Raw genomic sequence first — 27,387 nt, forward strand, 5'->3', positions numbered from 1 at the left:
ACTTAAGTCAGCAAGCTTGAAATCCATGACTTTGAGTTTTGAGTGGCCGCCCTCCACTTCAGCTGTCATATCAAACCAAACTGTTTGATGGTCACTGCTGCCCAGGTGGGCATCCACTTGGACATTTAACACACTATCACTACAGAGAATTCTGTACAATCTTACTCCACCAGAAAGAGCGGCCATAAGAACTCTACAAACTAACCCACACATTATCTTCAAACCCACAGACAAAGGAGGCTCAATGATGACTATGGACACAGAAAAATACATTGAAGAAGGGCACAGACCGCTCTCAGACAATACATACTACAGGAAACTAACCAAGGATCCCAGACAGGATTATACAAAGCAACTGAAAGACCTGATCAGAACATTTCCTAAACAAGTACAGCCACATCTGAAGAAACTCATACCAAACCAGCCTTCTGTGGGCACATTCTACATGCTACCCAAAATCCACAAACCTGGTAACCCTGGCAGACCAATCATATCGGGTATTGGTACGCTCACGGAGGAAATATCTGGACTCATAGAGGGAATTCTGAAACCTCTCGTGCACAAAACAAATAGCTTCATACAAGACACCACAGACTTTCTGAATAAATTGAAAAATATCAAGAAGCAATTACCACCGAGTACCCTTCTGGTCACGATGGATGTAGAATCACTATACAGCAACATTCCCCAAGGCGATGGCATAGCTGCATGTGGGAGACTCCTAAAAACATCCACACTGGACCATCAATACTCACGAGAAACCATTACAAAATGAATCAAATGTATTTTAACTCACAACTTTTTCCGCTTTAACAATGATATCTATTTACAAACAATGGGCACTGCGATGGGCACTCCAAAATGACAACCTCTTTATGGCTGAGCTGGAAGAGACATTTCTGAATACATACCAGACCAAACCCCTGAAATACTACCAGTATATCATTGACATTTTTATGATTTGGACTGAGGGGGAAGAAACTCTGAAACAATTTTACAATTCCTTCAATACATACCATCCTACAATCAGATTCAAAATTGACTACTCCCCAGAAAAAGTCAAATTTTTGGACACCACAGTCTCAATCTGCGATGGATATATACAAACATCCATATACAAGAAACCCACAGACAAATGCAGCTACCTCCACAACTCCAGCTTCCACCCTTCACATACAAAAGATCCATTATTTACACCCAAGCTACAAGATACCACGGTATCTGCTCTGACCCAGGGGACAGAGACAGACACCTTGAAACCCTGACTGCATCCTTCGAACAGAAAAGCTACAACCCCAAAATAATCTCCAAGAATATTGCCTCCTCCCTCAAAACACTCAGGGAAAATCTGCTACAGTACAAAGAAAAAAAAAGCCACAGACAGAATCCCCCTTATAGTGACATACAACCCAGAGCTGGAAAATTAAGAAAAATCATAAAAGATCTGCAGCCTCTACTCCAGGAGGATGAACTACTGAAAGAGATATTCCCATCCCCACCAGTGCTGGCCTTCCGACAGCCAACCAACTTAAAACACAAGCTAATTAGAAGTAAAATCCCAACACAGACTCAAAAAGAAAAGAATGGCACACATCCTTGCAATATATCCAGCTGCAAACTATGCCAAAACATCTCGCAGGACCCCACGGTCATTCACAAAGGAAAAATATTCAACATTAAGGAATCTTTCACATGCTCATCTTCCAATGTGGTATATATCATTCAGTGTAAAAAATGCAATGAGGGATGCTACATTGGAGAAACCAGTCAGATGGTAAAGAAGAGATTTAATTTACACAGACACCATATGAAAAATGCCAGTACTAATAAGGATGTCACGCCTGTGGGGCAGCACTTTGCAAAACCAGAACACTGTACCAGTGACTTCATGGTAAGAATCTTAAAAGGGAACTTTAAAACAATAAAGGAAAGTAAGACCTTTGAAGTCAGAATGATTAAATATTTTGACACCCATCAGACAGGACTTAACAAAGATCTGGCTTTCTAGCCCATTATAAACCATAAAATTGTACTGCTTTGAAAATCGTACTTGCTTTGTTACCCTCCTGTCTCCATGCATATCTCACCTGTCCCTCTTCCTGTCTCTCACCTATCCACCCCCATCCTGTTAGGCTATCACTGAAATGCTTTGATGTTTCACCTATATATACTGTCATCTACCAACATTTGCTTATTTCTGATCTGACGAAGAAGGGCAACCTTCGAAAGCTAATCAAGAAATGTATTAAGTTATGTCCAATAAAAAAGGTATCATCTTATTTTCTTTTCCATGTTTTATTTTGTTTTATTTCTATTGATTACCTTTAAAAGTGGACTAACATGGCTACCACACCTCTCTACTCAAGTTTTTGTATGACAATGCTTGTCTGGTAAGATTAGTTTCAGGGTGGATTCAGCATGTTTTCTACCATGGTCAGATCATAAGGCAGTGACAGTAAATATTGAGCTCGATAGGGACTTACAGCATAGGAAATCAGTGAAATTGGTAAATAGGAGCTTGAAGACATGAGACTGGCATTAAATATGAGATTACAGATGGTTGAGGTTACTGAGGGAGACACTGTTGAATCTTGTGTTGTCAAATAGAATAATAATTTGTCTTATGCAATGAATGAAGTTGCACCTTTTAAGCATAAAAATAGGGAGAAATTATAAAGCTATGATTGTTGAAGCAAGAGCTTAGAAGAAATGAAAGGGAGTGATGAAGGTATCCTTCAGGAGGTTCACAGGAAAATTATTTTAAAAAGTTGGTGGAGTACAGAGAGAAAACAAGTATAGTGAAATGTGCTTCTTACAATTAATCTATAGAGAAGGGCTCTTCTAGTACTACTACTACTACTTATCATTTCTATAGCGCTACAAGGCATACGCAGCGCTGTACACCATACATGAAAAGACAGTCCCTGCTCAAAGAGCTCACAATCTAAATAGGACAGGCAAAACAGACAGAACAACAACTAAGAGGTAAGGGAATTAAAGAGGTGGGGATAAAAGGGTACAGAGCAAGTGAAGAGTGGTTAGGAGTCAAAAGCAGCGTTAAAGAGGTGGGCTTTTAGCCTGGATTTGAAAACGGCCAAAGACGGGGCTAGACGTACAAGCTCGGGAAGTCTATTCCAGGCGTGAGGTGCAGCGAGATAAAAGGAACAGAGTCTGGAATTAGCAGTGGAGGAGAAGGGGACAGACAAGAGAGATTTATCCACATAACGGAGTACTAAGGAATGTTTGCTGTAGTTTCAAGGTTGACTCAAGATGTGGATGATAAATGAAACCTTAATTCCTTCTATTTTATGTAATGATTTTACAGATGCATTTAAGAGTAAAGTACATAAGATAATAGATCAGCTTGATTATTCATAATTACCCACTGAATTGGAACGCCCTTTGAGGGAGGAAGAACAGTGATATAAACTTCCTTTACTACTGGTTAAAAAAATATTACTTAGGTGAAAAATAGTTGTAAACTAGACATTTGACAACCAGCTCTTTTGTTCAAGTACTCAATAAGAGTTTTGTTTCTGGAAGTATGCCTGTTGAACTTATGAAAGCAGTAGTTAGATCATTAATGAACGATAGAAAGGGAAGCAGAGAATCAGTAGACAATTTTAGAGCTAATTCCTCGCTAGATTTTTTTGCTGAGGTCATGGAAAAATTAGTATATGTTGGACTTCTAGATTTTTTGGAGACAAATAATATCTTAGATGCAAATTAATTTGGTTTTCATTTTAATCGTGTCACAGAAACTTTACTCTTGTCTTTATCTGATGTAATTTGAACTGGATTTAATGAAGTTAGACATTTTCTGCTTGTGACATTAGATATTTCGGCAGCTTTTGATACTATAAATCATACAATTTTAATAAACAGGTTATATTCAACTTCAAATAAGGTTTTAAGTTGGTTTACTTCTTTTCTACAGAACAGACAATTTTGTGTTAACGTAGGTGAAGAAATATCTACATAGCAACAAAGTAACATAGTAGATGACGGCAGAAAAAGACCTGCCCAACAAGATAACTCATATTTGCTGCTTTTTGTGTATTCCCTACTTTGATTTGTACCTGTGCTCTTCAGGGCACAGACCATATAAGTCTGCCCAGCACTATCCCCGCCTCCCAACCACCAGCCCCACCTCCCAACCACCGGCTCTGGCACAGGCACAGACCGTATAAGTCTGCCCAGCACTATCCTCACCTCCCCACCACCAGCCCTGCCTCCCAACCACCGGCTCTGGCACAGACCGTACAAGTCTGTCCAGCACTATCCCCGCCTCCCAACCACCGGCTCTGGCACAGACCGTATAAGTCTGTCCAGCACTATCCCCGCCTCCCAACCACCAGTCCCGCTTCCCACCACCGGCTCTGGCACAGACCGTATAAGTCTGCCCAGCACTATCCCTGCCTCCCAACCACCAGCCCCGCCTCCCGATCTTGACTAAGCTCCTGAGGATCCATTCCTTCGGCACAGGATTCCTTTATGCTTATCCCACGCATGTTTGAATTCCGTTACCGTTTTCATTTCCACCACCTCCCGCGGGAGGGCATTCCAAGCATCCACTACTCTCTCCGTGAAAAAATACTTCCTGACATTTTGAAAAAGATAAATACTGGAGTACCCAGGGTTCCTGCTTATCAGCTGTACTTTTCAACATATCTTTGTTACCATTATGCTGTCTACTGAATTGTTTGAACTTGAATTTCAGATTTTATGCCAATGACAACTAGTTTCTGCTTCTAACTGATGACATGATTAGAAATATTTTTGATAGATTGAGTTTAATAATGTCTGTTGAGGTTAGCTGGCTGAAAGCAAACTGTCTGAAATTAAATGTAAGTAACACAAAGATATTGCAGTTGTCACCATATTTTTATTTTGATATACCTGGATTGTTTCATTTTAACTGAGAGGTAATACCCATTGTTAATGATTTAAAGGATCTGGGTTATCTACTTAAGGATCTGGGTGTAATTGTAGATTCCAGCTCAAGTATGAAGATGCATATACAGAAAATTGTGAAGGATGTTTTCTTTAAACTGTGATTGATTACACACTTAAGAATTTATTAACTCCCCAAAACTACATCGGTAGTTTAGAGTTTTATAATATCGTGCTTTGACTATTGTAATGATCTATTAATTGGAATATCTAAATCATAATTAAATTGAATAAAACTTGATAGCTAGTGGGTGCCAGTAGATATGAACGTATTTCACCAGTACTGAAAACTTTGCATTGGCTACCCATTGAATATCACATTAAGTTTAAAATCTTGTATCTTGTATTCAAGATTATAAGTGGTCATATATCTGAAGTGTTATCAGCAAAACCATGTATATAAACTTTTGAGGCTTTTGAGGTTATGTTTAGCCATACCATCACATCGAGTTATAAAGATGAATGTCATGGGAGTGGGTAGGTGTGAATGTGGTATGTCTGGGGTTTGAATGGTTGTATGGTTGGGGGTCTTGAGGGGGGTAGGAGGGAAGACAGGGCTAGAGGAAGGAACAGATCCTATTCCCCAGAGAAGTAGAGAAAGGAGAAAGACTACAACTCCCACCAGTCCACAAGAGGAGAGAAACCAAGAATGCAGGAATACATTTCCCAGCAGTCCCAGAGGGAAAGGGGAAAGGGAAATGGGACTTGATATACCGCCTTTCTGAGGTTTTAGCAACTACATTCAAAGCGGTTTACATATATTCAGGTACTTATTTTGTACCAGGGGCAGGCATACCATCGCAGCAGAGACTTCCATTCCCATCAGCCCCCGGAGGTTGAGAAAAGGACAAGGGCGGGGAACTGGAAAAACCTGACACAGAGAACTAGGCTAGGGGAGGAGGTCCTGAATCTGCCCAATCAAGGAAAGGAGGGACAGCTGGGAGAGAGGAATGGGGAAGAACCCATGGACTGGCAAGGGCAGAAAAGGGAAAGGAAAGAGAACAGGAGGAACCGATGGATACCTCAGCTCTAGCTAAACTAAAAGGTGAGATAAAGCAGCAGTTGGGAGCTTGGTATGGGAGCTGGGTGAAAAAAGGAACAAGGTGGCTTTCTCCAAAGGGGAGCTGAGAAGCTGTTTTTCCTGTAGGGTCCAATGGGGAGAGGTGGCTGGAAGATAGTGCAGGCCCAGTGGGTGGTGATTTTGAACCCTGTGGAAACTGCTTTACATGAACTGCTGGGATTTTGAACCCTGTGGAAACTGCTTTACATGAACTTCTGGGTTTTTGAACCTGTGGAAATTGCTTTACATGAACTATTGGGGATTTTGAACCCTTTGAAATGCTTTACACGAACTGCTGTGATTTTGAACCTTTGTTGAACCTTTGGGAAATTGCTTTGCATAAACTGCTATAAATATATATGGCCCTGACTGAGTTGCTGAGGCATTATTTTTAATCGGGGTTGAGAGGAGCCTAGGAGAATGGAACAGTGTATGACCTTCTGCGGGATTTCCTGGAAAAATCCCTGGACGTCTGTGGGGGAGGGAGTAGTTCCTGAACAAACCAGAGCACAGGTCCTTCACAGCGCCTCTGGATCAGACACAACCAGGGAGCGTGGGACTTCTATTGGTCACTTACTGCTCATGTATTGTACCGTATCTGTGCACTTTTGTGTGATTCTTTTGTTTTGGCCATTGGCCAGTTTGCTGTTTGCATAAATAAAGGTTAAAAAATAATACAGTTGAATGAGTACCAAACAACAATTTTCTATATAGCAAGAAGTAAAACAGTTTAAACGCCTCTCTTTATACAAAACGTATGGGGCAGCAGAACAACAAGAGTAAATTCAATTCCAGGAATAACATGTATAGAATGTTTGTACGTTTGGGAAGCTTGCCAGGTGCCCTTGGCCTGGATTGGCCGCTGTCGTGGACAGGATGCTGGGCTCGATGGACCCTTGGTCTTTTCCCAGTGTGGCATTACTTATGTACTTATGTAATTAGATTGGAATTATTGGACTGAAGCCTTGGATCTGATAATCTTTGTTTTCTATATGTTTTAGTATAATTGATGTTTTATGTTTGAAAGTACAGATGCTTTGCTTATGCTTTTATGTATGTATATTTTGTTAACTACTGAGAACTTTTGGATTATGCGTCATAGAAAGTTTTAAATAAATTAATTAATCTACTTCTCTCTGCTCTCCTATTGTTTTAGTTCTTTTCATTCTTATTGATTTTAAATTGCACACCGCCTTGAATGTTTGGATCGAGAGGCAGTGTATCAAACACATAATAAGCATAAACAAACCGACCAATACTCAAAACGATTTAACCGGCCTGAAATGGCCACTGCCCAGTTAAATCACTTGTTCACAGCTATCTGGTCACTTTCAGCGATATTTAACCAGTTATGCTTGCTGAAAATTCCCCTCACTGCTTAAGTAAACTGCTTAAATCTGGCCACATAAAAAGCAGTCCTATCTTTAAGCTGTTCGGCTTAAGCTCAGGCAAGAACTGAATATTGACTTAGGGGACCTTTTACTAAGCTGTGGTAAAAGGGGGCCTGTGCTAGCATTACCATGTGTACTTGACACCTGCTGAGGCCCCCTTTTACCGCATTGGGTAAAGACTGTCTTTTTCTGAAGAAAAGGCAGTGAGGCAGTGGGTAAACTTACCACACGACCAACTCAGGGGCGGGAGGAGCCCTTACTGCCACCCACTGAGATGGAGGTAAGGGCTCCCGCAGTGCTGCCCAATTACTACTGGTTAAGTTCTGGCACTACAAAAATAGTATGTATTTTTGTAGCGCCAGAAATGGCACATGACTGGTGTGCAGTAAGACCGCTGTAGGCTTACCACCACTTATTAAAAGGGCCCCTTAACAAGCTATGTGCTAGTCAGCTCAAAAAGAAAATGGATATTCAGCACTGAAGCCCAGACACAGTCCGGCATTGAATATCTGGTGATGGGCAGCAAAACATTTACCACCACCGGCTGAATATCAGGAGGGAAACTTTTTTTTAAGTAACATAACAACACAATATCATATAGTCCACTATCTACCTTTCAGTTCTATGTGGATTACAAAAGATAAATCTGGAAATTACCAGAGATTAACGTTACATTATGACAAAAAAATAAAATTCCCTTTAAATTTACAGTTAAGGCAATGACCGGTTAATAAACACACAAAAACTGTTAATGTACAGAATTTAACACAAATTTCCTAAACAGATATGTCTTAATCATGCACCTAAAATGTTTGTAATCTAAAACAAAAAGCATATGTCGTGTTCTCGAGGACCTTGGCATTCTGTCAGGCTTCTTCCCCGGGAACCCTGGGTACGTGAGTCCTTGGACCACGGCCGAGGAGCGGCAGTGGCAGGCAAGATCACCTTCGGAGCAGAGAAGAGACAAGGCTGGACTGGAACCCCGGACTGGAGTCCTGCACTGGAACACTCGGGACTGGAACGCACCGGACTGGAACACACTGGAGTAGGCTTCACCTACGCTTAGCTGCCTTTCCCCGAGGGTTGAGCCCTCAGATTCGAGCAGCCGGTAGGGCTTACAGGAAAACCAGAACTGGAACCAGCAACAGGAACAACCGGAGTCAGGATCCAGCGGTGCTCCCAGGTACCTAGGCTAAAGCAAGGCAGACAGGCAGGGAAGAGGACACAGGAGCTACATACAAGCTAAGCTCAAGGGAATGGGAATGACAGCTACGCTTGCCAGAGGAAGGGTTAGACTGGAGCTACAGTAGCTAACAGATAGAAAGGAGAGAAATGGCTGCAGCATCAGCTGCTAACAAACCTCAGACGGGGAGCAGAGCCACTGCACAGGGATAACAGAAAGGCTAGAAGCCCACAGAGAATAATATACACAGAAAGACTGAAAGCCTACAGGTCAGAGAGATACACCCAGAAAGGCTAGAAGCCCACAGAAAGGCTGGAAACCCCCAGGCCGCAGTAATACACCCAGAAGGCCTGGAAGCCCTCAGATAAAGGGATATACACAGATAGACTGGAAGCCCACAGAGCAATAGACACAGAAGGACTGGAAGCCCACAGAGCAATAGACACAGAAGGACTGAAAGCCCACAGAGCAATAATACCCTGAGCCAGAAGGCAAGGCCCACAGATGATAGTAACTCGCAAAGCAGAAGGGCTGGAAGCCCACAAGAAAAGACAAGGAAAGCTAACTGTGCAAACAGCACACTAATCTTGGGACCTAAGGCACTGCGGAGGCATTGGCAATGCAAAGGCAAAGGCTGCAGTCTCTAAGGGCTTTATAAAGCCCTTCAACACCAAAGGCACAGCTGCAGCAATCTCTAAGCACTATGGAGGCTGTTCAGGCACAAACCACAGAGCAGGCAGAAAGCAAAGTGAAACACAGAGAGGCTTCCCACACTCAGGTGTAGTGTAGTGAAGCAATTAGAGTCATGCTGGAAGCAGCCAGCACACACAGAGAGAGAGAGCTAACCCAGGCAACACCCACAGGTGCAGTATAGTGAGGCAATTAGTGTCATGCTGCTGGATGCAGCCAGCACAGAGAGCCAGAGCTAGCTCAGAAAGGACAGACAGAAGAAACAGGAGCCAGCTAGGAAGCTAACCCCCAGGAATAAGGTAAGTCTGAGGGTGGTCACGGCCACAGACGTGACAGCATAACATTCAAAAAACAGTCTTACCGCTTGAAAAGCTAAGAGATTCTCTAATAACTTAAGCCTGTTTCTACCCTTTAAAAGGGATAACAATAAATTGCAAGCTTTTGTGTCTCTTACAGAAGCTGAAAAGACAAAATGATTCCCAAAATATAAGGGAGCTGGCACCCCTTACATAATAGCCCTGACAAAATAGCCCTTGACAAAATGGCCCCTCCCAGGGTCCATAGGAATAACATAGGCCCTGCTGCTGATAACTCGAACTAAGTTTTAGTAAAAGACCCCCTAATTTTGTCAACTGCTTGAACAACCAAAATAAATAACATTACAGCAATCCAACAATCTCAGTATTAATGCTTGTACAATTAAATGAAATTGATCTTGTTCAAAGTATTTACAGACTCTACAAAGTTTGTGCATGGTAAATATATTGACCTGTGTCTGTAATGTAAATTTGGAATACAAACTCCCCAAATTCTAGCAGACGTTGAGAAAACAGATAAGTAATATTTTTAACCACTACACTTGTTAATAGATTTCCATGCAGAGTAGCCTAATGGTTAATGCAATGGGCTGAGAATCAAGAGACCCAAGTCCAAAACTTACTTCAGTTCTTTGTTTTTTGTTCTTTTTAATTGTGAGCCCCCCAGGGACAGAAAAATACCTCTGTATCTGAATGTATAAGACACCTGCAAGCCTGAAGGCTACTGAATCAGTATACATTCAGGTACAGTAGGTATTTTTCTGTCCCTGACAGGCTCATTATGTAGAAGAAATAAAAATGGGTTTTAAAACAGGATCCCATGATTCTCAGCAGGTCTTAAAGCAATGTCTACACCAGAAGGTACACCACACTATGGTCAACCAGTTCCTTAGAGGCTCTCTTACCATTGGTCCAGAATGTGAAGCCCAACCCAGTGCAAAAACCAAGGAAGATGAGTTGGGCTCGATAAACATCAGTTTTTAACCCTGAATTCCCTTATTCATCACAGCACAAATACAATATCATATTCTATTTTTTCAGATGCACATTAGGAAGAAACCGTCCATTATTTATTTATTCATTCATTCATTCATGATATTTATGCCCCACATTAGCCCGAAATAGACTCAAGTTCAATGTGACTTACAAACAATAAAGTGAATAAAACAGAACAATGTACAGAATATAACACAGATTACAATAAGTTCAAGGCAGGGCTAGATGGGAAACGAGATTAAGAAAAGGGTATGAGTAAAATTCAAATAGAGTTCTTTGTATTCAAAAAGGCCAGACTGAAGAAATGTGTTTTTAGAAGACTTCTAAAAGTTAGGTAATCATCTGTAAACTTGACTGATTTAGAAAGAGAATTCCAAATTTTGGTGCCTTGATAGGAGAAATTAGCAGAGTGAATTGTTTTATATATCACATTCTTACAGATAGGGACATGTAAGACAAGATATTCTCTAGATGATGAAACAGCATTATGAGAGGGTAATTCAATAAGATTATTCATATATGAGGGGGCTTGACCAAACAGAATTTGGTGAATGAAAATGCATAAATTGAAAGATATTCTATCTCTTATTGGTAACCAATATAGCTCATATAAAAGAGGAGTGGCTTTGGCGAAGCAAGGAGATCTACATATAAGACGAGCAGCAGTATTTTGAGGTGTTTGTAATTTTTTGAGAAGACCAGCATAGATGGAATTGCAATAGTCGGATTTGGTGCGGATAAGGGATTGAACCAAAGTACAAAAGACAAATTTGGATAAAAATGGCCTCAATCTCTTTAGCTTCCAAAGTGAGTGAAAGACACTCGAGGTCAACTTAGAGACTTGGTTTTCAAGGGTCAGGAAACAATCTATTGTGACTCCCAAGATTTTGTATTGATGACTCAAGGGAATAGGGTTTTGTTCTTAATAGTAAAGTTACTAAGTTTTAGAAATATAAGAGGAAAATGTTAATTTTGAATCTCAAATAACCCCCAAGGATGTAATCATGTTTTTCACACACATATGGGGCGATCATGGACTTCAGGTATAAAAGGAGGTCCTCCTTTCTCAGTGATCCATAATACCTCACATTTGAGTGGATTCAAAAATAGCCTTTGGTCATCTAACCAAATAGTCAGGCTTTCACCTGCTTCCTAAAGGAGAGATAGTCTTGGATTAAGCAAAACCTTTTTGGGAGTGTATTCAAAGGTTTGGAACTGCTCCTGAAAATATTTATATTCGAGGGTCACATCGTGATGATTTCCTTTGGCAAAATACAATTGGAGATACTTCTTGATAGAACCTTAAGAGGTCTCAAAGGTTTGTAGAAATATAACCTATACTTAAAGTATTTTGGTCTGTTTCCTCTAAGAGCTTTGTAGATCAGAGATAATATTTTAAAACTGGCACTGCAGATTACTGGTAGCCAGTGAAAGTCTTGTAGAAAAGGTGTGATGTAGTTCTGCTGTTTGCAACCCTCTATCAGTCATATCCTGTTGGCATTCTAAATTTATTGGAGCTGGTGCAAACTATTTGTGGTCAGACTAATGTACAAGGCATTACAATAGTCTAGCTGTAACATTTTCATGGTATGGACCATTGTGATCAGATTCAGCATCATAATGTGTAGATAAAAATTTCATAGCTGCTAGAGGTGATAAAAGCAGTTTTTGATCGTTGCCGGAACTTGCAAGATCAAAGTAAGTGAAAGTCCAGCAGTATCCCAAGTTTTTTTCAGCTATGATTCTAAAAGTTCATAGATTCTAATAGCAGGTGCTTGGCCACGTGTTGTAAACATGTTTCCTCTTTTACAATGAGTTTCTTGCACTCCTAAATGCTCTCATCTGTTGGTTCTCTGGTTATGAAATTATTAGACCCATGCACACTCACCTGCTGAGTCTCTTGGTACGAAGGTGGAGGCACATTCTGTGTGGCCATCATAGTCAGAGCTGGTGCTGGGGACACATGTTGCATCATGGGATTGATTCACATCTAGAACTCTGCCATAAGTAGAAAATGTAGTTTTAATTCACAGACAGTACAAAGTGAACTGTTACATACACAAATGTACGTTCAGAGCAAAGAGGTATTCTTCTAGGTTAGGGGTACTTAAAGCTGAATATTAGCCAGATAAAATCTGATTTCAGGAAGGAATATGCTGATGAGTGAGAGAGGAGCACAGCAAGAACCAAAGTGTTCTCTACGGCTTTTCCTTCCTGTTTGATATAATTTTTTAGTGTGATATTCTGAGAATGAACCACATAAGGACTGTACAAATGTTAAGTAGAAAGTTTTCTAGTTCGATTAGGATTTCTGTTCATTCCGTTTCTCAGGAGCATTGGTTGTATTTATACAAGAAAAGGTATACGCATACATTTCCACCAGATATTTGTAATGGTATTTTCTCTGGGTAAAATTATGTCCCAACTCCACCTAGAGCAGAGGTACTCAAACCTATCCTGGGGGTCCACAGGCCAGTCGGGTTTTCAGAATATCCCTAATGAATATGCATCCCTTATTTAAGTAACTGTTACACATTTGTTTAATTGCAAAAAATACTATATTCAATATCCCAAACAGATAAAAAGTCCCCTTTCTTGAATATCAACCATGCATTCTCCACTATCATACCAATCTAACAATAATACAAGTAACAGAGATATTATATTGTAACTAGAAAATACTCAGTAGACAATAATATAATGAATATGCAGGAGAGAAATTTGTATACAATGGAGGTGACAGGCATGCAAATCTCTCTCCCGCATATTCATTAGGGATATTCTGAAAACCTGACTGGCCTGTGGACCCCCAGGACAGGTTTTGAGTACCCCTGCACTAGGTGGAATTGGGGTATAATTTTACCCAGAAAAAGCACCATTATAAATATCTGGTGGAAATGTATAGGCATACCTTTATTTGTATAAATACAACCAATGCAGCTAAGAAACAGAATGAAGGGAAATCCTAATCGAAATATAAAAACATTTGCCACAGTCCTTATGTGGTTCAATCTTAGAATATCGCACATAAAAAAAAGAGCAAACAGGAAAGAAAAGCCTTGCTGTGCTCCTCTTTCTCACTCATCAGCAAAATCCTTCCTTGAAATCAGATTTTATCCAGTTAATATTCAGCTGGCGGCAGACAGCATTTTCTTTTTTTAAAACGCCGATTGCTGTGTCCTGGATTAGGACCTGATAATGAGTGTTGGTACCTATGCTCTCCAGGGCTCTCTGGGCATATGTTGGCTGCTGACTCTTACGTGGATCCCAGCCAATATTCAGCCAAGACCTGCGTAAGACACTGAATATCAGCAGGGACCTGCATAAGTGGATAACAAGCCACCCCACCCACCCCAACTAGGTTCTGATTCCCCCCAGACCCCCTCCGCAACATAACAAGACCTGTCCCCCATTCCCTCTACTTTTCTTAGTAGAATATTTGCATAACTGGGTAAATATGTATGTGAAGGCATTTAGCAGCCATAGAGCTGATATACATGCTGCCACCTACATTAGGAAGATACATATGTAAATGACTGTGCACCCTGCCCACACTCTGCTAAAACTCCAATCTGCAAAGTATGTGCCAACCAAGATAGGCCTCAGAATGACATCCTATAGTATATCTCCTATCAAACTGAGCTCTCTTTTTCATCAAGCACTGCCATTTCCTCCCCTCACCCTCCCCGCAGCCAGTTTGAACTTCGTGGGTGTGGCTTGGATCTCTTTCAGGGAGAGAAAACTAACAACTTATAGCAGCAGCTTCAGAGAGCATTTTCCATCTCACAGATAGGCTGCAGAGAATACCTTCTCCTGCTTTAGACTTAGTCCCGCCTACCCTACCCCTCTACCCACCCACTCCTAGAGTGACCTGTCTTATATAACCTCCCTATCAACCCACTCATTACTTTTACATCACCCATTTCTATTCTTCTATCACCTTCTCCCACTACTCCAACCAGAGTTACACCTAATCACATCTTCAGTCCTTCTGTGACCGTTCTCTTGTGCTTGACTGCTTAAATATTTTTAATTTAAATGCTTTACTTTTTGTCTATTAGATTGTAAGCTCTTTGAGCAGGGACTGTCTTTCTTCTGTGTTTGTACAGCGCTGCGTACACTTTGTAGCGCTCTAGAAATGTTAAATAGTAGTAGTAGTAGTAGTATATTTACAGAAAAGCACACATCTGGATTACTGTCATTTTATGTGCATACGTGAATAGAATACTGGCATTTATGCACATACTTTCTACCTAAATCTACGCTGTTCTGGACGGAGTTTGTGTGGAGCGGGAGGTTATCTGGTTAGAAGATATGGAGGCTTATTTTCAAAGCACTTAGCCTCCCAAAGTTCCATACAAACCTATGGAACTTAGCCTCCCAAAGTGCTTTGAAAATATGCCTCATATTCAGACTGCCAACCAGTTGGCTAACCAATTACTCTCTGGCTCCGCTGTCCTATCTTTATCTGTTTAGCTGTCTGAATATGGTTGCCAACCAGGTAGCATTTCTAGGTCGGCGTTGAAATCAGATAACCGCCTAGAATCGTGAGATAGAGCGGTCTGTACATTAAAAAAAATAAAATAAATATTCTACGCCAGCCTGTAGTCAGGTACCATTGCTGAATAACCAGTTTCATTTTAACCATGGTGACTGGTATTTTGACTAAATGCTGTCCACTGTGGTTAAATATAGGGAGGTTTATGAATTCGTTGCCTCAGTCTTTACTGAGAAAGTATTCTTTAATAGTGATAATTCAGAAAAGCAAAAGCAAAACACTGGAAATCTAGAAGAAGAAATAGAACAAACTGATAAATTAAAGAGTAATAAATTACCAGGACAGGATGGTATTCAAGCCAAGATTTCTGAAGGACCTCAAACACGTATGTACTAACCTGTTACTAGTAATCTGCATCCTATCATTTAAAATTGTTATAATACCTGATAGTGGGCAATTTTTAAGAAGGGCTTTAGGTGTGATCCAGAAAACTATCGTCCAGTGAGCCTGATATCAGTTCCAGAGAAAAATGATAGAAGCTATTCTAAACAAGTAAGGAAAGCATGAAGAGCACGGCTCATGGAATTTTTCCAAACTGTCCACATGTGTGTGTGTGTGAGAGAGAAGCTGTTTTATGTCTGTTTGTGTCTTTGAATTAAAGGAGAAGAGTTGGCTTTGTTTATGGGGCTTGGCAAAGTTTGGAGTAGGGAGCATTGTGGGAGGAATTTGAAAAGGTTGAGGAGCAAGAGGTAGATGGAGGTAGGTCAGGGTGGGGGTAGGGAGCACATACTTGTACAGTAGATGTGCTGAGGGGCAGAATTTGGGCAGACCGTGGACAGAGTCACAATTTACATGTACATGTTATAAAATAAGATTATTCTTTATATTTATAAGAAGCAGAGTTCCATTGTCTGTTTAATTGTATATATGATGCTGTATTTCTTCTTTTTGTTTTTTTATAAATGTAAACTGTTCTGTTTTGCAGTTGCAATAAGATACGGTATATAAATGGACATAAATAAATAAAAATAAAAAATATATACATGACGATAATATCACAATTTCATAAAAAGGATCAATGCTGAATTAAGGTGCTGGTATCAGACTCAATGATATCCAGATATACCCACTGTCTGATGGTTCGTAAAAACATTGCTTAAAAGTGAGAGTGTTGTGTGTGATGTTTTAAAATAAGTGCCTATATTTACACCTGCTGTCATGCAGACATAATGTCCATATCTTCAATCTAGGCATGATTTCTACAGGATATATACTGGTAAGACACACAGGTGCCACCCAAATATTGAAAAACTTTGGATAGGGCAGGTTAATCATTAATGCCCCAAGCTGATTCTGCATGCCATAATAACCACCAATAAAAATACAGTAACCTAGTAAACCTGCATGGTCCGTCCAGTCTGTTCAACAAGGTGGCCAGAGTTGTATCTGGCACTCTGCAGAGGTTCCACTGCTTCATGATTAACCCTAGAACGCATGACGTTAAAAATATACATATTAACGTCATGGGGGCCTTTTAGGCCCCCATGCACATAATGTAGAAAAACACACTTAAATAACTTTCACAAGTTTATTTCAAAATTGCTCAATAAAATATGAATAGTGGACAACATTTTAATTATAATTTTTCACAGAAAACACCAAAAAATCTTTTTTTTCCCAAATTTCACGCAAAGACATGAAAACACACAAAAATGCATAGAAATCTATAGCAAACTAGCTGCAGCTACATTTTTATTCTAACTTTCTTTTCTATTATATTAGTCTTCCAAACAATTCTGACATGTTATTTTTTCAGAAGAGTGTTCTTTGCAAACAGTTTCCTTACAAGTGGAACAATATCGCTCAGTTTTCCTCTCTATGTTTCTTGGACACATGAAACAACGCTTTCGTTTTCTTTCTCATGGCTCTGGAGTAATCTGAAACTGTACGCCACACCATTTCATTGCTTCTTTAGTTTTCTTTGGCAAGCATTTCAAGTCGCTTCGCTCTATCATGTGAGGTATTACAAGTTCATGACAAAGGTCCTTCAAGAATAAGCGTCTCCTGTCCTTCCTCTGTGCATGAAATTCAGGATGAGTTTCTGTTTAAATAATGAATGAATTTAGGGCTGCTACATCAAGCATATTTGAAAATAGTACTACAGGCCATCGTTTTGTTTGCCTCTTACACGAATATTCTCCCACCATCTCATCCATTTTATCTACACCTCCTTTTGTTGCATTGTAATGCAGGATGATTTCTGGTTTCAATTTTTGGTTATTGCTGTCAACACTGCAATCGTGATGCATGGTACTGAGTAAAATTACAGATTTCTCCTTCTTTGCCTTGTAAGATACCAAAGTCGCTTTGTTATTGAATCCAAAGACACTCTCATAAAGTGCTCGCTGACGATTGTGTTTGAGTGCTGCTGGAATTTCTCGTCTGTTTTGCTTTATATTACCAACAAGTGTAATAGCTTTTGCAAGCAGAAAATTGCCTAGTTCAACATTGGTGAAATAATTGTCCATGGTGATGTTTCTACCTGAATTGAATATTGGAACAGCAAGAGTTTTGACTATTTCAGACCCCAGATCCTTCTGTACTGGTGCACCAACCTCTTTGCCACAGTAGATTACGCCATTTATGCCATGATAATTTGCAGAATCACACATCCAGAAGATTTTTATACCGTACTTGGCTGGCTTGCTGGGCATGTATTGTATGAATTTGCAGCGTCCTCTGAACGGTACAAGTTGCTCATCTACAATAACATTAGTACTAGGATTGTAAAGTTTTGTGCAATTTTTGATAAATATGTTCCAGATATAACTGATAGGGGCTAATTTGTCTGTTTCAAACCTCGCTGCACGAGTTCGCTTATCATCAAAGCGAATGATCCTTCTAATTTCCTCATATCTGCCCACTGACATTGTCGCCTTATAGTGTGGATCAGAAAGTGGGTCCAGAAATAATTCTCGTATTGGGACATCATACGATTTTTGACTCCCTGCCAGCAGGAAAAGTCCAATATATGCATAAAGTTCCTCTTTTGAGATATTTTTCCAGGACTTATTTTTTGCTGAAGCGATACGTCTTCCTTCTAGGTTTGAACATAATAGGACCTCTTCTGCAATATTGTCAGAAAAATAAGTACAGAATACATCTTTAGGGGTAAAGTAACTGGGACTTCCCACAGCTCCTTGAGCCTGTCTCACAATATTGTGTATTGGAGTACGTCCGACTAATGTAGGATTACTGTCCCAAAAAACATTCGTTTTGGATGTTCTACTTATCACTTCTTGAGGATCCACTAGATTCACTTCTTCATCATCAGAAGAATCACTGGATGAGGATGTTTGATTAGCTGGTGGCAGATATTCTTCATCAGACAAAGATAGTTCACTTTCATCATCGCTTTGAAACATAATCGCTTCAATCTCTTGGTCAGTCAGACACTTGGAGGAAGACTGTGCCATTGCTGACTAGATGTTAGAAAATGAAACAGATTTCCTCTCAACAGCTTATCTTATCACAGGTCCTTCAGCAATTAGCTCACAGTGTATACTGTCCTCAGTGTTCAGAGGACCTGAGGTGATGTCATGGCCTTATCACTCCCTCCAAAAATCACATGACATCCTCACATGTTATTATCCACACCCTGGCCCCTCCACCAGCATTACTGAGTACAAATAAAGTAACTTGAGACACAAACACTTCTGAGAACATGATAAAAACAGCGGGGGCCTAAAAGGCCCCCAATTCGTACAGATGTAGTTTTCACCAAACAAGCATTGTTACACCATAATGCCTATGAAAAAAAATTTTATGAACAACTGGATATTATCAACAATGACATACTTGAGTAATACCTTGAGTTTCAAAATTCTAACTAAAGTAATTTTGCAGATAATAGCAAAAATGTAAGCATAATATGCGTTCTAGGGTTAAACACTGGTATACTTAATCTCTATCTCTCCATGTCAATTCTGGGGGCATTCAATGAAGCTACAACGTAGTACATTTAAAACAAATCGGAGAAAGTTTTTTTTCACTCAATGTGCAATTAAACTCTGGAATTTGTTGTCAGAGAATATGGTAAAGGCGGTTAGCTTAGCGGGGTTTTGACGGCTTCCTAAAAGAAAAGTCCATAGACCATTATTAAAATGGACTTGGGGAAAATCCACTGCTTATTTCTGAGATAAGCAGCATAAAATGTTTTGTAATGTGGGATACAAATGCAACAAATAAATAAATAAATAAATACTTTTGGAGATCTTGCCAGGTATTTGTGACCTGGATTGGCCACTATTGGAAACAGGATGCTGGGCTTGTTGGACCTTTGGAGGGGCATGTTCGAACTTGGACGAACATCTCTAAGGGCGCCCAACTCTAAGGACGGTGCTGCGAAGGGGCGGGGCAACGCATATTATCGAAACAAGATGGACGTCCATCTTTCGTTTCGATAATACGGTGGGGGACGCCCAAATCTTGACATTTAGGTCCACCTTAGAGATGGTCGTCCTCGGTTTTCGGCGATAATGGAAACCAAAGACGTCTATCTTAAAAACGTCCAAATGCAAGCCCTTTGGTCGTGGGAGGAGCCAGCATTTGTAGTGCACTGGTCCCCTTCACATGCCAGGACACCAACCGGGCACCCTAGGGAGCACTATAGTGGACTTCACAAATTTCCCCCAGTTGCATAGCTCCCTTACCTTGGGTGCTGAGACCCCCAATCCCCCCCCACCCCCCCAGGTCCACCTGCCTGAAGTACACTGCACCCATGAGACCTGCTCCAGGGACCTGAGTATGACATTTGAGGCTGGCAAAGTATTTTTAAACTTGTTTTTTATGGTGGGAGGGGGTTAGTGACCACTGGGGGAGTAAGGGGAGGTCATCCCCGATTCCCTCCGGTGGTCATCTGGTCAGTTCGGGCACTTTTTTGAGGCTTGGTTGTGAAAAAAAATGGACCAAGTAAAGTCTGCCAAGTGCTTTTTTCTAATATCAGCCGAGGACGACCATCTCCTAAACACACCCCAGTCCTGCCTTCGCTACCCTGCTGACACGCCCCCATGCACTTTGATCATCCCCGCGACGGAAAGCAGTCGAGGGTGTCAAAAAATCGGCTTTCGATTATGCCGATTTGGACGACCTTGCGAGGACGTCCATCTCCCGATTTGTGTCAAAATATGGGCGTCCTTCTCTTTCGAAAATAAGTGTGTTGGTCTGTACCAGTGTGGCAATACTTATTTACCTATGTACTTATGTATTTTGGCGCAATCCTCATATCATTTTTGTCCCCTTCCTCTGGACTGCTTCAAGTCTTCTTACACAATACTCCAGGTGGGGCCTCACCAACAGGGGCATCAACACCTCCTTTCTTCTGCTAGTTACACCTCTCTGTTTACAACCTAGCATCCTTCTGGCTACAGCAATCGCTTTGAAACACTGTTTCATTGCCTTCAGATCCTCAGCTATTGTTACCCCAAGGTCATCCTCCTTGTCGGTGCATATCAGCCTCTCATCACTTAGCACATACGTCTCCCTTGGATCTCTACTCCCTAAGTGCACTTCTTTGCACTGAATTTTAATTACCAAACATTAGACCATTCTTCTACATTTTGCAGATTCTTTTTCATTTGTTCCATTTCCTCTGGGGTGTCCGCTCTGTTACAAATCTTGGTATTACCTTCTAACCCTTCAGTAATGTCACTTACAAATATATTGAACAGAATCGGCCCCAGCACTGATCTTTGAGGCACTCATCTACTCACCTTTCCTTCCTCTGAGTGAATTCCATTAACTACCACCTTCTGGTGTCTGTCTGTCAACCAGTTCATCACTTTGGGTCCTAACTTCAGCCTGTCAGGCGGTGGCATAGCCAAGGGTGGGCTCAGGCCCACCCACTTTAGGTTCAGGTCCACCAAGTAGCAGCACACCTATAATGTGGCTGGCAGGCACCCCAAGCCACACCAGCCAAAAACTCCCAACAACTTTTTGCTGCCGGTGAAAATCTGGTATTTAAAAGGTATACGGGGGAGAGGGGATGTTTGAAAGACCATATGGCATGCAGGCGAGAGAGGGAGAAACCAAATCACTCGTAGGACAAGGCGGAGTGCTGCCCACCCACCTTGGGTCCAGGCCCACCCAAACGTGGGTGTCTGGCTACGCCCCTGCTGTCAGGTTTATTTGATGTCCAATCCATCCATCTATTCACTCCTCTGCCTCTCCCTGATAAGTCCCTTTCTTCCTTTCTCACTGACTTTGATGCCTGGCTTTCCTTCTTTCTTGAACCTTCATCTCCTTCCCTCATTCTTAGGGATTTTAACATTCATGCTAATGATCCCTCTGACTCTTATGCTTCTCAGTTTGTCGCTTTAACATCCTCTTTCAATCTTCAACTGTGCTCCACTACCCCCACTCACCAGAATGGCCACTGTCTTGATCTTATCCTCTTCTCAAACTGCTCACTTTCCAGTTTCTGCGCTTCAGGTCTTCCCCTCTCTGACCATCATCTGATAACTTTCACACTTAAACACCCTCCCCTCCCAGGTCCCATCCAATCTCAAACAAAACATTTATTGACCCTTCTACTCTGTCCTCCAGTGTTTCAAATCTCTTCTCTATGTTATCCAAATCTGTCAATGAGGCTGTCTCTTCCTATAACACTACTCTTTCCTCTGCTCTGGATACTCTCGCTCCTCCTATTCCCCATTCTGTAAGGCGTACCAAACCCCAGCCTTGGCTGACCTCTAGACTCCGCTACCTACGTTCCTGTGCCCATTCTGCCGAACACCTTCGGCTGAAATCCCATGCCCATGCTGACTTCATACATTTCAAATTCTTGCTGGCCTCCTTCAAGTCTGCTCTTTCACGTACCAAACAGGACTACTGCATCCAGGTGACAAATTCTCTTGGTTCAAATGCTTGACGTCTGTTTGCCACACTGACCTCTCTCCTCAAAGTGCCTTCACTTTCTCCCCAGACTCTGTCTGAGTACTTTCATGATTAAGGTTCACAAGATTAAACTTAAATTCTCAACCAAGTTACCTCCACCTCTCCTTACCTTAGTCCATTCTCTCAACCCTCCAACCCCTGTCTCCTTTCCTTCCTTTTCTGAAATCACTGAAGAGGAAACTGCACATTTTGTTTCCTCCTCGAAACTACCTACCTGTTCCTTTGATCCTATTCCCACCCAGCACTCTCTCTCCTACTGTCATCCCTTTTATCTTTCACTTTCACTGTGACTGTTCTGATGCCTTGAAACACACCACTCCTCAAAAAATCTTCATTGGACCCTACCTGTCCTTCCAAATATCACCCCATCTCCTTCCTCCCTTTTCTATCCAAGATACTTGAATGTGCTGTTCACCGCCGTTGTTTTGACTCTTTCATCTCAAGCTATTCTTGATCCATTTTAATCTGACTTTTGACCTCTTCATTCAACTGAAACAGCACTTGCTAAAGTTTCCAATGACCTGTTTTTGGCCAGATCCAAAGATCTCTATTCTATCCTCATCCTTCTCGATCTATCTGCTGCTTTTGACACTGTTGATCAGCTCCTACTCCTTGATACACTGTCCTCACTTGGATTTCAGGGCTCTGTTCTTTCCTGGTTTTCTTCTTATCTCTCCCATCGTACTTTTAGAGTACAGTCGGGTGGATCCTCCTCCACTTCTATCCCACTATCAGTTGGTGTACCTCAGGGATGTGTCCTGGGACCTCTTCTTTTCTCTATCTCTATACTTCTTCCCATGATTTTCAGTATCACCTTTACGCTTATGACTCCCAGATCTACCTCTCCACACCAGAAATTTCAGCAGGCATCCAGGCCCAAGTATCAGCCTGCCTGTCTTACATTGCTGCCTAGATGTCTCACCACCATCTGTAACTAAACATGACCAAGATTAAGCTTCTTATCTTCCCCCAAACCAATCTCTCCTTTTCCCCCATTCTTTATCTCTGTGGGTAACACACTTATCCTCCCTGTCTCATCAGCTCGTAACCATGGGGTCATCTTCAACTCCTCTCTCTCGTTCTATGCACATGTTCAACAGACTGCTAAAACCTGCTGTTTCTTTCTCTATAATATTACCAAACTTCATCCTTTCCTTTCTGAGCACACTACCAGAACCCTTATCCACACTCTTATCACCTCTCGCTTAGACTATTGCAACTTGCTTCTCGCAGGTCTCCCACTAAGCCATCTCTCTCCCGTTCAATCTGCTCAAACTTCTGCTGCATAACTTATATTTTGCCAGTGTCACTATGCTCATATTAGCTCTCTCGTCAAGTCACTTCATTGGCTCCCTATTCATTTCCGCATAGAGTTCAAACCCCTCTTATTGACTTACAAGTGCATTCACTCTGCAACTCTTCAGTACCTCTCCACTCATATCTCTCCCTACAATCCTCTCCGGGAACTCCGTTCTCTGGGTAAATCTCTCTTATCTGCACCCTTATCCTTCACTGCTAACTCCAGACTCTGTTCCTTTTATTTTGCTGCACAATATGCCTGGAGTAGACTTCCTGAGCCACTACGTCATGCTGCATCTCTGGCCGTCTTCAAATCTAGGCTAAAAGCCCACCTTTTTGATGCTGCTTTTAACTCCTAACCCTTCTTCAGTACTCATGTTTTATCATTCCCACCTTAGTAATTCCCTTATCCATTATTTGTCCTGTTTGTCTGTCCTAACGGAATTCAAACACGGTAACGGAATTCAAACATGCGTGGGATAAACATAAAGGAATCCTGTGCAGAAGAAAGGGATCCTCAGGAGCTTAGCCTAGAATGGGTGGCAGAGCTGGTGGTTGGGAGGCGGGGCTAGTGTGGGCAGACATATACGGTCTGTGCTGGGGCTGGTGGTTGGGAGGCGGGACTAGTGCTGGGCAGACTTATACGGTCTGTTCCGGGGCTGGTGGTTGGGCGGCGGGGATAGTGCTGGGCAGACTTATAGGGTCTGTGCCAGAGCCTGTGGTGGGTGGCATGGATAGTGCTGGGCAGACTTATATGGTCTGTGCCAAAGCTGGTGGTTGGGAGGCGGGGTTGGTGGTTGGGAGGCGGGGATAGTGCTGGGCAGACTTATACGGTCTGTGCCAGAGCTGGTGGTTGGGAGGCGGGGTTGGTGGTTGGGCGGCGGGGATAGTGCTGGGCAGACTTATACGGTCTGTGCCAGGGCTGGTGGTTGGGAGGCGGGGTTGGTGGTTGGGCGGTGGGGATAGGGCTGGCCAGACTTATACGGTCTGTGCACTGAAGAGGACAGTACAAATAAAAAAAGTAGCACATATGAATTTATCTTCTTGGGCAGACTGGATGGACCGTGCAGGTCTTTTACTGCCGTCATCTACTATGTTACTATGTAATTAAATTGTAAGCTCTGTCGAGCAGGGACTGTCTCCTCATGTTCAAGTGTACAGCGCTGCGTACGTCTAGTACATAAGTACATAAGTAATGCCATACTGGGAAAAGACCAAGGGTCCATCGAGCCCAGCATCTTGTCCACGACAGCGGCCAATCCAGGCCAAGGGCACCTGGCAAGCTTCCCAAACGTACAAACATTCTATACATGTTATTCCTGGGATTTTGGATTTTTCCAAGTCTGTTTAGTAGCAGTTTATGGACTTGTGCTTTAGGAAACCGTCCAACCCCTTTTTAAACTCTGCTAAGCTAACCGCCTATAGAAATGATAAGTAGTAGTAGTAGTAGTTACATCTAGCACACGTCCACGATCCAATCCTCTGGTCACCCAAAGAATTCAATCAGATTTGTTTGGTACAATTTACCTTTTGGTAAAACCATGTTGTCTCGGATATTGTAATCCAGAAAATTCACTATCCTTTCCTTCAGCATTGCTTCCATTACTTTTTCAATAACTGAAGTGAGGCTTACCAGCCTGTGGTTTCCAGTTTCTTCTGTGTCACCATTTTTGTAAAGAGGGAGCACATCCACTCCTCTCCAATCCCATGGAACTTCCCCCATCTCCAAAGACTTATTAAACAAATCTTTAAGATGACCTGCCAGACCCTCTCTGAACTCCCTCAATATCCTGAGATGCAACTATGTCGGCAACATAAAGTGCATGACATTAAAGATTTCCTGATATCCTCCTTGAACTGTCCTCACTCTTTTGTCCATTGAGTACTATGTATAACAGCACTTTTTTTCTGCTATGCCAATAAATAACCCCTGAGGAAGCCTATGACAATGGTGAAACTGGGCCCCGTTGGGATTTTTAGGATTTAACAAGATAAGTCTTTTCCTTTTTGCATAGTGGTTGAGCATGGTATAATTTGCACTGCAGAATATTGAAAAGTTTTGAAAAAAGCAAATTAACTTGTTTGAATGGGGTTTTTCATGACCAATGAACGATAAAAGGAACCTAAAGTTCTATCAGATAACGAACTATATGATCTGCATGAAAAGGGTTACTGAGGTCCTTTTCCTCATTTTTTGAAACACAACTAAGAGCAGTACTAGACATTAACATTAAATTTCAAAGTTGAAAAATTACATAAAAAATCATTGTGATGTTTTGGTAACACAGATTCTTATGAAAGCCTCGTGGTGGCTGAAGGGAGCCTGTTGTAATCACCGCCTGCAGTGCCGGTGAACACCGCAGGTTTGTAGGGCCCGTGGAGGGGGACAAATGGAGGTAGGAAAGCAACCAAGCTGGACCCACAGGAGGAAGGGAGCATAGAAGGAGATAAGAAGAGCCCCAGATCTGCAAGAGGGAAAAAATCTGCACATGAATGGAAGGGAAAGGAGGGAAGGAAATGCTGTACAAAGATCGAAGGGAAGTGAAAGGGGCAAATGCCTCACATGGATGAAAGGGGAGGGATAGGGAGACAATGCATGTGGATGGAAGAGAAGGGAAATGCACATGGGTAGAATGAAAGGAAGATGGGCAAACGCACATGGGGGGAAAAGAAAGGAAAGGATGCTGGGATGGTTGTGAGGGAGAGACAGATGCTAGGAAGAGAACCAAGATTGGGGGGGAGAGGAAGATACGCCAGGATGGTGGGGAGAGGGAGAGATTCCAGGACAAATGAGGGCAGGGTGCAAGAATTAAGATCTTCTAGGATGGAGAGGGGAGAGGAAGAGATGGCAGGACCTGCAGGGAAAGAAGAAAGAGGGAGAGCTGTTGGATCTGCAAAGGTGATACAGAACAGGAGTGAAGGAAGAGAGAGGAACACCTGCTGGATCCCTGGGGGGGCTGAGGGCGAGAAGAGATAGGGAGAGATGCTGGCTGGTGGGGGGGGGGGGGGGAGGAGAGAAGGAGAGATGCTGGCACGTGTTTTGTGCCAGTATTCAGTGGCAATGCCCAGTTAAGTGCCACTGAATATTGGTTGTTAGCCGGCTCCAAGCAATTTAAGCAGGCCGGAGTCTACTAGTTAATGCAATTTATTTATTTATTATATTTGTACCCCGCGCTTTCCCGCTCATCGCAGGCTCAATGCGGCTTACATAGTAACAAGAGAATACAATCTATAGTATCAAAATCAACAAAGGAGGTATGTGATAGGACAAATGAACAAGGAGTAAATGGGATAGAAGAGGTATGAGAGAAAGGATAGGGATAGGTAAGGAGGTGGCCAGGGGAACTGGGTTCGACTCCCACTATGACTCCTTGTGACCCTGGACAAGTAACTTAGGGGCCCTTTTACTAAAGCACGCCAAAAAATGGCCTCACTGGTGTAGGTGGGTGTGTTGGACACGCACAGATCCATTTTTTAGCGTGCCTGCAAAAAAGGATTTTGGGGGGAGGCTGAAAATAGACGTGTGGCAAAATAAAAATAAGCGTGCGTCCATTTTGGGTCCGAGACCTTACCACCACCCATTGATTTAGCGGTAAGTGCTCACATGTTAACCGGGCAGTAATCAACAGCAGTTGTACATTGCTGATTACCGCCCAGTTAGCGGCAGAAAATATTTAACAGGATTTATTTACCGCCTTTTTGAAGGAATTCACTCAAGGCGGTGTACAGTAAGAATAGATCAAACATGAGCAATAGGCAGTTAAAGCAGTGAAAATATTCAAATAACAATACAAAGTGTGGCGTGGAGGGGCATTTTCGACCGGGGACGCCCATGTCTAAGGTCGCCCATCTCTGAGGACAGCGCCGTGAAGGGGCGGGGCCGACCATATTTTCGAACGAGATGGGCGTCCACCTTTCATTTTGAGAATACGGTTGGGGCCGGCCAAATATCAGAGATAGCCGGCCTCGGTTTCCACCGATAATGGAAACCGAGGCCGGCCATCTCAACCTGGCCAAATCCAAGGCATTTGGTTGTGAGCAGAGCC

General features: G+C 42.1%; 1 protein-coding gene and 1 long non-coding RNA gene across 8 annotated transcripts in view; one reads left to right on the top strand and one right to left on the bottom strand.

The window, feature by feature from the left end:
• LOC115481578 lies at positions 1-25,807 on the top strand. The gene is made up of 3 exons (XR_003943977.1): positions 1-153; positions 19,694-19,701; positions 25,797-25,807. It is a non-coding gene; the product is annotated as an uncharacterized LOC115481578 (long non-coding RNA).
• Positions 1-27,387, bottom strand: part of PKNOX2 (PBX/knotted 1 homeobox 2) — a 765,290-nt gene that overhangs the window by 288,039 nt on the left and 449,864 nt on the right. For all 7 annotated transcript variants that reach the window (XM_030220835.1, XM_030220833.1, XM_030220836.1 and 4 more), the window contains one exon: positions 12,479-12,588. In XM_030220835.1, the coding sequence (XP_030076695.1) occupies positions 12,479-12,565 (87 nt within the window). In that variant the 5' untranslated portion in view covers positions 12,566-12,588. The remainder of the gene's footprint in view (positions 1-12,478; positions 12,589-27,387) is intronic.

Source organism: Microcaecilia unicolor, chromosome 12 (assembly GCF_901765095.1).
Source record: "Microcaecilia unicolor chromosome 12, aMicUni1.1, whole genome shotgun sequence".
NCBI lineage: Eukaryota > Metazoa > Chordata > Amphibia > Gymnophiona > Siphonopidae > Microcaecilia > Microcaecilia unicolor.